The following is a 10,058-nucleotide window of genomic DNA, read 5'->3' as shown; positions in this document are numbered from 1 at the left end:
TACACCCGCTTATGTCTGTATGAGCTGAGATGCGTGCATTCTACACTTACACATTGTTGGTGGCCCATAGCAAGCAATACCAGTGTGTCCAGATCCATATAAAACTATACATCTGAACAGTACTAAAAACTTGTGTAAATGAGATCTAAGATTGTACAATCAGATTGGGGAAAAAAAACTGGGGGCAGCTTATAAACAATTTGAATGTTCTGCTTGTAATACAGCAATGTGGCCACTAGATGCCGCTGAGGAGCATAGGTAATAAATACCTATTTCCTGAAACTGCTTTAGCACCATCTATTGGCCATAATGTCATATTACAAACAGAGCATTTACATTTAATTTCACTTGTAAAGAAAAAACAAATGAACATTCATTTGTGGATATATTTGGAAGAACGTTCACAGATAATCACAGAGCGAGCGGTCCTACGAATTTAGTATCTGGCCATATCAGGTTTGCTTTGGTTTCTTAAAGGGCAACCAAAGCCAAAACTCTTTTTGTTTTAGTTTTAAGTCTTTAATTTTGGATGAAGTGGAGAGGGATTAGAACACTTGTCAGGTTTTTCTTTTTTTGCTGTCTATGTCCCCGTTAGGAATATTCATCCATTTATCACTGGAAGTGTAAGAGAACCCCAAATTTAGGGTTGTCACCAGAACAGGAACAGATGGGACATCTTCCAAAGGGGACACTAGTTGTGGTGACTACTAGGGACTTCCCTCACTTTGAAGGGATTTCCTCTCACTTCCTGTTGTGGCTGTCAGACAGAAAGTGACGGGAAATCTCCCAAATGGGACACAGATGGTCAAAATAAAAAGCTGACATGGATTATAACCCTCCCTTAGCAGTTTAATGTCTTATTATCAATTTATTTATGGAGATCTGGTTTTAGGACTACGTTTTTCTTTTTTCATGCCCGCCTGCTCGTTTTTCATGCTCACACTTGGCCGTGCTACACATAAACCACATTGCTTTGCCATTGGTGCTGATACAGTCAAGTCACCCGCCGCAAGGCCACACCTCATTCGTTCCTCACGCTGTCAATATTCCATTCAGACCCGCCCCTTCCTCGTGTGTCAGAAGGAAGTAGGCGGGTCTCCTATCTATCGGAAGCATCTGTTGGCTGCTTGAAATTCCTCTACAGAGCTCCTGCTGGCGGCCATTGGCTCTGGACTTCCCTAACCCGACCGCCCACTTTCATTGTTGCGTCACTCGGTGACAAGGAGATGTCAGGATTGGGCAGCAGAGTGGAATGGGAAATGGCGATTGGCTCGGAGAGTCGTCCGTCACCTTTGGGTAGGCGGTGCCGGAGGAAGGCGAGCTGTGGGAGCAGCCACTGGGCATTGATTGTTTTTTGCTGCTGAGCTGTCAGTTGAGTTGCCGTCCTTCCTGCGCCCGCCCTGACTGTGTTTTTTTTTATCCGATATATTCTTATTTTTTTTATGAATATTGGGGCTCTTCCTGGATGAACATTATTACCCAGAATGCACAGGACTGTGGGCATGTAGCTGCCAGCTAGTGTTGTCAACCCCTCCCCCCCTCTCTCTCCAAGATGGCGGTCCAGGAATCAGCTGCTCAGCTCTCAATGGCTCTGAAGGTTCAGGAGTACCCAACTTTAAAGGTGTGTCATGCTGTGCAGTCACAGGGGCTCCAGTGTGCCCAGAGGGGGGACAGACACTCACATGGCTCTGGCTGGGTGCCAGCCTCTCCCTCATTCATAACAATATGTAGAGTGCCATCCCTAGGGTGGAGTGTGGCATCTATGGGGGTGGTACTCGTTCTAAGAGGGTGCTGCCCCTTTATGGTGGAGTATGGCACCTATAGGGGGTGTCACCTACATGTAAGAGGCTGCTGCCCCTTTATGGTGGAATATGGCACCTATAGGGGGTGTCACCTACATGTAAGAGGGTGCTGCCCCTTTATGGTGGAGTATGCACCTATGGGGGGTGGCACCTGCATGTAAGAGGGTGCTGGCCCTATATGGTGGATTATGGCACCTATAGGGGGTTTCACCTGCATGTAAGAGGGTGCTGCCCCTTTATGGTGACCTATCGGAGTAACACTACATATAATCGGGTGTTGTCCCCTTCTGGTGGAGTATGGTATCTCTAGGGGGTAGTACTCCTTGTAGTTGGGTGATGTCCCCTTCTGGTGGAGTATAATATCTCTAGGGGGTAGTACACCTTGTAGTTGGGTGCTGTCCCCTTCTGGGGGAGTATGATATCTCTAGGGGGTAGTACACCTTGTAGTTGGGTGCTGTCCCCTTCTGGGGGAGTATGATATCTCTAGGGGGTAGTACACCTTGTAGTTGGGTGCTGTCCCCTTCTGGGGGAGTATGATATCTCTAGGGGGTAGTACACCTTGTAGTTGGGTGCTGTCCCCTTCTGGGGGAGTATGATATCTCTAGGGGGTAGTACACCTTGTAGTTGGGTGCTGTCCCCTTCTGGGGGAGTATGATATCTCTAGGGGGTAGTACACCTTGTAGTTGGGTGCTGTCCCCTTCTGGGGGAGTATGATATCTCTAGGGGGTAGTACACCTTGTAGTTGGGTGCTGTCCCCTTCTGGGGGAGTATGATATCTCTAGGGGGTAGTACACCTTGTAGTTGGGTGCTGTCCCCTTCTGGGGGAGTATGATATCTCTAGGGGGTAGTACACCTTGTAGTTGGGTGCTGTCCCCTTCTGGGGGAGTATGATATCTCTAGGGGGTAGTACACCTTGTAGTTGGGTGCTGTCCCCTTCTGGGGGAGTATGATATCTCTAGGGGGTAGTACACCTTGTAGTTGGGTGCTGCCCCCGTCTGGTGGAGTATGATACCTCTAGGGGGTAGTACTCCTTGTAGTTGGGTGCTGCCCCCGTCTGGTGAAGTATAATATCTCTAGGGGGTAGTACACCTTGTAGTTGGGGGCTGTCCCCTTCTGGTGGAGTATGATATCTCTAGGGGGTAGCACTCCTTGTAGTTGGGGGCTGTCCCCTTCTGGTGGAGTATGATATCTCTAGGGGGTAGTACTCCTTGTAGTTGGGTGCTTCCCCCTGTCTGGTGGAGTATGATATCTCTAGGGGGTAGTACTCCTTGTAGTTGGGGGCTGTCCCCTTCTGGTGGAGTATGATATCTCTAGGGGGTAGTACACCTTGTAGTTGGGTGCTGTCCCCTTCTGGTGGAGTATGATATCTCTAGGGGGTAGTACTCCTTGTAGTTGGGGGCTGTCCCCTTCTGGTGGAGTATTGGAAATTTGAGGCAGTGCGTTCTGGCCAGAATCGGGCCGGAACGCACTGCAACTGGTGTGAACGGGCCCTTATATATGTGGGTGTCATCCCCTTTATAGGCCATCATTGGACCGGAACGCACTGTAACTGGTGTGAACGGGCCATAAGGGTGCCGCCTCTATACCGTAAGGTCTGGTGTATGTCTGGCTGGTACCCTTTATACCGTGTTTCCCTGAAAATAAGACACTGTCTTATATCTTTTGGGGCTGCAAAAAAACACACGAGGTCTTATTTTCGGGGTAGGTCTTATTTTAATTTTTTTTAATGCACAACAATCCACACTTATGTAGAAAAGTCTACATGTATGCATATACAAAAATATGGTGATCAGGGCAATCAGGGGTGTTGTACCTTTCCAAGAGCAATTTGCTAACCAATCGCTGGCCAGAATGAGCGAAGCGCGCTTTCACTATCGATTCCTCACAGGCGGAGTGCATTTGGTATCACTCCGCCTGTGACAGGAGCCGGCGCTATAGAGGAGGCATCGGCTTATGCGGCTCTGCTCCCTCCAGTGACCCCTTGCTTCCTCTAGCACTGGCTTCGTTGGCACCGCTGATTCTCTCCCGCGGCTCTTCAAGTTCCCCCTTATGCCACCACCGGCCCTGGGAATGGTCACAACTAGGTCTTATTTTCAGGGTAGGTCTTATATTTTAGCAATTCCCAAAAGTAGTACTAGGTCTTATTTTCGGGGTAGCTCTTATTTTCAGAGAAACAGGGTATGTATTGCTGCTCCAACTGTTATCTAAGGGACTGGTAAATGTTCTGATATTCCGCTTCTTGGATGAGTATGGCATTTATGAGGGGTGGCACTGCCTGCAATAAAGCGTGTAAGTCAGCCCAGTTCTCCAGGAAACCAAAACCTTCCTTCTGACACCAGCTCCGGAGCCACTTGTTAAGCTCCCTCAACTCGCGCTGTCTGTCCGGAGTGGCTCTTGGCACCGGCAGTATCTCTGAGAAAACTACCGTGGAGGTCCTTTCATGCCGGCTGATTGGGAGGCTGATTGTGGCCCTGGCACCTCGGTGACATAAGGAAGAATCGTCAGAATATGCAAATAAGGGCTGATGACGATGATGAGGCACCAGACTGTGGCCAGCTCAAGACTAGACTGAATAGCTCCTGAGTTTTATATATGAATTGACCCACCAATGTTGGCTCCCTCCATTTACAGGAATCTGTTATCAGAATACACAAAAGCCTCTGATGGCTTCTCCCAGAGTAGTGAAGCTTCATTGTGACTACCCCAAAAACTAGCATGCAACCAGTGGATGGGTAAAGACCCCCATGTGTACATCAGGACAAACATATGCCGGCCTTTTTGCTAAGATCAAGTGTAGTATCTGTTCTTATCAGTTGTCGGGGACAGAACGGCCGTCGTCTCCTATGGAGAGAGGGTGATGGCGGCTTAGTAATTCCTGGTGTAATTGGTGGGTGCTGGAGGAGGTTCAGGCCACTGGAGTATACGACCCTTTGCAATGGGTGGGCTCCGGTGGAACGATCTCTTAAGGTGCTACCTTATGATGGGAATGGAGAAAAGCTTTTTTTGCATTCCGGCCCCTAAGGCCTGTCAGCGTGGTGCACTGGCACTTTTGATTTATTTATTGCACCTCATGCACGATTGGCACTTTTTGATTGAAATTTTGACCCACAGATGACTGAGGGAGCAGGTTCCTCCGGGGCCTTTTCCCGATGTTGGGGAGGAGATTCTGTGTCCTTATATAGGGTTCTCTGTCTCCTCCCACCCAGGGGTTCTCTCTTCGGGAGAGCCCCCTACCTAGTACGGTGAGGGACCTGTTCCGGCAGGTCCCCAAAGGATCGGGGTCCGCCGGTCTTCGGGTAGGTGGACCAAACAGTCTCAACCCCTGTCAGGAGCCTTGCGCCCCGGGGTGTCGGGAAATTGTGGCCCCTTCTTTATTGAAGGGCCAAGCACCCTTGTGCACTTTTTTACGAGTCTTGTGATTTCACGATTCACTTTTTTTGCTCACAGGGGATTCGTTTTTGATGCACGTTCCATGGGCTCAAAAAAAAAAATAATAATAAAGAAACATATGCCGTATATCTTTGCAATACATGCATATTTTCCTGTGTTTTCTCCCTTTTATAGACTCTGCAAGTACAGAAAAATATCTTCCAGAACTGCACTCGACTCCTAAGTTTTGTGGGCTGACAACACATGTTGCAGCTGTCTTTTGCTAAACTACTTAAACCTTCCCATTCTCTGAGCTCTACAACATAGACCCTAATCATTCTGTAGTCCCAGGATAAGAACCAGGAGGGCTAATTAGACTTCTTGAGGTAACACAGGAAGTGAGCACGGGATAGATAGCTCTGAATTTCTGACACGATGAACAGGTATATTTTCACTTCTAGTACGGATGTGACAAAAGCACGTTCAAAGGTATATGTAACAGGCTGAAAGAGAGAGAATAAGAGGTGTTTTATTTTTAGGGTTAACACACACTTCTTTTTATATCATGTTGTTTTTACATAAACGTGTTTTTGTCCTTTATTGGTATACAGGGTGCCATCTTGTTGCATTGGAATAAAACCATCGTTTGGTAGTATACAGCTGTTTTTATGTGGAAGCTTGAGTGATTATATTTATCAAAGTGTCCGGAGAAAGATCGTTTCTTTAGGTGACAAAACGTATCCGTCCAATATTTAGATAACCTATTTGCCTTCACAGTAGAATACTCCAAAATACTCAGGGCGATGTCTACTACCATAGCCCACCTGACAACATTCCCATGCTGTCTTTTCTCTGCATCATCCCACTGTCTAATCTCCGTTGAGTTTAGGGGGATGACAGCATGGCACTATTGGAGCTTAGAGGGATGACATCATGGCACTATTGGAGGTTAGAGGAATGACATAATGGCGCCATTGGTGCTTAGTGGGATGACATCATGGCGCCATTGGAGCTTAGAGGGATGATATCATGGCGCCGTTGGAGCTTAGAGGGATGACATCATGGCGCCATTGGAGTTTAGATGGAGACATTAGAAGGATGATATGGCACCTTCCATTTGTGCCTAGTGATTGGCTTCCCAGGCCCAAACACTGTCATATACAGTATAGGGAGGTCAAAAGGAAGTCCCACTCCATTAGAAGAGGTTCCAGCATTGCGGTGAGACGGCATGGGAGCGTAGCCAATAGAGAAGTGAAGGGAGTGGAAAGGGTGGACCCGAGAACTGGGGTCACTGTTTGTGAAGGAGCGGGCGCAAGATTTCTGGGTTTCTGTACATAGGCATTTGGACACCTGAGTATCCCGGGTGAGTATAACCTGCTGACCAATCATGAAGCCGGGTGGTACGGCATGACCCGCTGCCAAGCTTCCTGATTGGTCAGGAAACCAGGCTGCCTTACAGTGCCGTAAAGGAACATGAAGCCGGTGTTCTTTCGATAGAACACCGGCTTCCCAGGCAGCCAGGCCCATGGTACCTCAGGATGCCGGTATCGGTATTCAGTATCAGTGAGTACTGGAAAAAATATATCGTTACTCGATACCGAAAAAGTGGTATTGGTGCATTCTTAATGTATACTGTATATAGGCTCTATCAACCACATAGCTTGGAGTAACGTCTCCATACAGCATATTCAATGCATCTATGTAACATGATTCCAAAACACCTTCTACAGAATAACCTGTATTCAAAAAAAATATCCCTTCTCCTCATCATTGTCAGTTGCCTAATAGTGGCCCTACGCATATCGATCTGATCGAATGATCCTGTACAGAATCTGACAATATAACCAAATATGTTAGTTATCAGAGAGACCTATACTGTATCAATAAATTTCAGTCAAACCCGATCAATCCCCTCAAAATGATTATGATAATCTGGGTGGAAATTCTGGTTGCTTATATGATGGTTCAGTGTATGGCACCTCCAAACAATATTTTCATGGGATTCTTTTTAAATGATTGTCACTATGATTTATTTTCCGTATTGGTAAGTTAGTCTTCTGCCCAACTATAACTTATCTCCAGGAGCCAGAAGCAGTTTTATTTTAGGAGCCAGCTCCGTTCATAACAACTTGGGAAGCCCTCAAAAGTTACACCATATCCGTTGTGTTCCGATCGCACAAATCAAGCTGGGCCGCGTTCTGGGGCGGGAGGGGGCGTGGCGATGCCATTTACGTCAACGGTGCAGTGCCATCGGAAAAAATGTTGCATGCACTATTTTTTCTGATCACATTGCACCCGAATGGAGGGCACTTCTGTACCTCGCATTCCAGTGCGGGCGATCACACTGCGGGCGGGGGGCGTGTCTTTGGTGCCATTGACATAAATGGAACCTCCACACCCCCTCCAGCCCCAGAATGCCACCTAGATTTATGGAATGCAAAGCGTTCCGGCCTCGAACCGCGCCGGAACACACTGGATATGGTGTGGCAGGGCCCTTTAGGAGCATTGACGAACTGGCTCCTTGGATGTGTCCAGCCCTTGCTAAGCTTGATCCAACACAGTTACTGAATATATTCTATTTATGAATATACTCAACTCCTTGTTTTAGACAAGAGACCTCTATATATTTATAGCAAGACTGGACAAATCCTAGGAACCAGGTAACCAACGCTCCTAAACAATTGCTGCTGGCGCCTAACTTTTAGGCCCCGTTCCCACTGCGCGATATGCAAATCGCGCGACATCGCGTTCAAGCTTGCATTGAGCAAGCTTGAATCGCAGCTAAATCCGCTCAAAAAAGGGTCCTGCTGTAGCGACACATGACCCGCGACAGCAGCACCCTTTGCCCCATTGGATTGCATTGGAGCGCAATATCGCGCGGTAATTTGCCGCGATATCGCGGGAATTACCGCGCGATAAATCGCTCAATGTGAACGGGGTCTTAAGGTTTCCTCTAGTTGTTGTCAATGGAGCTGGACCCTAAAAAACAATCCTGCTGGCTTCTGAACTCTATAATAATTTGCCCACCCTTGGTTTATTTGAATACAAAGGAATAGTACCCATTTACGCATGGGCTTTTGAGTCTTTCTGCAGACACGGCTTGCACCCTATGATAATAAACGTTGAGATCTTTTATGATATCCAGTGAATGACCAAGCTTCTTGGCTATATGGAGTATATGCCAGCTCCAGTTCTGCTGCTCAATGCTAAAAATCTATACTGCCTAGCCTAAGGTAACATACAATTACAATGAGATGGGATTCTGTTGAATGCGAGCTATTGTGTAGAAGGTGTGTTCACGTTACATGGATGCGTTGAATATCTTGGGGGCATTACTCCAACCTCTGTGGCTGAGGAAGCTTTTTGATTCGGGATTTTATTCCATTATTATTTTATCTGCTACACGTCCAGAGGTATATTCTCCACATCCAGGATATGTCCTGCGGGACTATATCTTTAACCTTTACCACAGAGGGGATCATTCACCTACCTTTGGTATTATATGGCCTTAAAGTGACACTAAACTCAGGAGTTAAATATCAAAATTGCATTCATGTACCCTAACTATTAACAGAAATGTATCTTATTTGTGTATCACTCGGCTGTAGATCCTCCAATCATCTCTGAATTGGTGCTGACACTGTCCTTCCTTCTGGAGGGTGGCTACTTCTGTTCCCCATGGTCCCTGTGTGTGTGTTGTAGAGTAGTCACCGCTCCAAACTCACTCCCCTGATGGACTACAATCCCAGGTTTAGTTTACTAATTTGTATTGAGATTTAATTACAAGCAGGCAACAACCAAAAAAAATTGTGATTTTAAATATTTAAAGACATTATTTGCTGAATAAACTTTCAGAAGACTGCCATAATGATCAGTCATGTTTATATGTTGATTGGTCAATATAGGTGATCATGTTATTTAATGCCTTGGTTCTCAACTGGTGGGTCGTGACCCAAAAGTGGGTCGTGACCCTGTGTTCATCGGGTCCTCATGTGCCTTCCACTTTTCTAGGTGAGGGGCTTTTCAGCCTCCCCCTAGTGCAGCACTGTCAGTTCTTGCGCTAAGCAGACATTCAAAATATGCTGCCCGATTCCGAGTGTCAGCTTGAGGTAGGGTGGGCTCCATCCATATGTGCATTGCTTACAGCTCCCTCGCATGTCCAGTAGAGGTGCCTGGACCGGTGTGATGTAACATACTGGCTCTTGGCACCTCTACAGGGTGCGCAAGGGAGATGTACAAGCACTGCACATATGGATGGAGCTCCATCACAGTACAGCAGCCCACACTGGACCCCAGGCTATGAATCCACTCCAGTTCTCATAAGGTAGGGAGATTGGGTGGATCTTAAAAAAAAAGAAAAACATTAATTTTTTTTGGGAGTGTGTATGTTTGTTTGTGTGAGATTGTGTCTGTGGTTGTCTGTGTTTTTGAGGGCTCATTCACATTAATACAGTGCGTTAATTGCATAGTCCCGTACGATTAATGTGCTGTACTTCGCAATCGCACCTACCACGCGTTCTGGTGTGAGAGGTAAATTGAATTTCTATTCATTTGAATGCCACCCCAAATGCACCTCCCACCCACAGTTCTATTGCCCGCATCGGAACGCACAGTACCGCAATGCCACGCGTTCCATTGCAGTTCAACTTGGGTCACGACTTAATGACCAAGAACAAATGTGGGTCCTGAGGTTACACAGGTTGAGAACCACTGGTTTAATGGACACCCCCATTCTTTTTTTTTTTTTATGAGGGCTATTCCAGGGCTGGACACATTCCTGGAAAAAGGTAGCCTGAACAAAAATTGGAGCAGGCGCACAACTTTTGAGGGTTTTCTCTAGTTGTTGCCAATGGAGCTGGCTCCTATAAAAAAAAAGATACGGCAGGG

General features: G+C 46.9%; 1 protein-coding gene across 3 annotated transcripts in view; it reads left to right on the top strand.

Annotated features, from left to right (window-relative positions):
• The first annotated feature begins 1,274 nt into the window (after positions 1-1,274).
• Positions 1,275-10,058, top strand: part of MAEA (macrophage erythroblast attacher) — an 82,723-nt gene continuing 73,939 nt past the window's right edge. Inside the window, exon 1 of one of the 3 annotated variants that reach the window (XM_018554756.1) lies at positions 1,275-1,621. In XM_018554756.1, coding sequence (XP_018410258.1) covers positions 1,553-1,621 — 69 coding nt within the window. In that variant the 5' untranslated portion in view covers positions 1,275-1,552. The remainder of the gene's footprint in view (positions 1,622-10,058) is intronic. The other 2 variants (XM_018554755.1, XM_018554754.1) reach the window with 2 other exon arrangements.

The sequence above is a fragment of the Nanorana parkeri genome, unplaced genomic scaffold (genome assembly GCF_000935625.1).
Source record: "Nanorana parkeri isolate BGI_ZX_2015 unplaced genomic scaffold, ASM93562v1 scaffold172, whole genome shotgun sequence".
In the NCBI taxonomy this organism is placed as follows: domain Eukaryota; kingdom Metazoa; phylum Chordata; class Amphibia; order Anura; family Dicroglossidae; genus Nanorana; species Nanorana parkeri.
The sequence above is the reverse complement of the archived record's forward strand: the minus strand, read 5'-3'. Positions and strand labels throughout refer to the sequence as shown.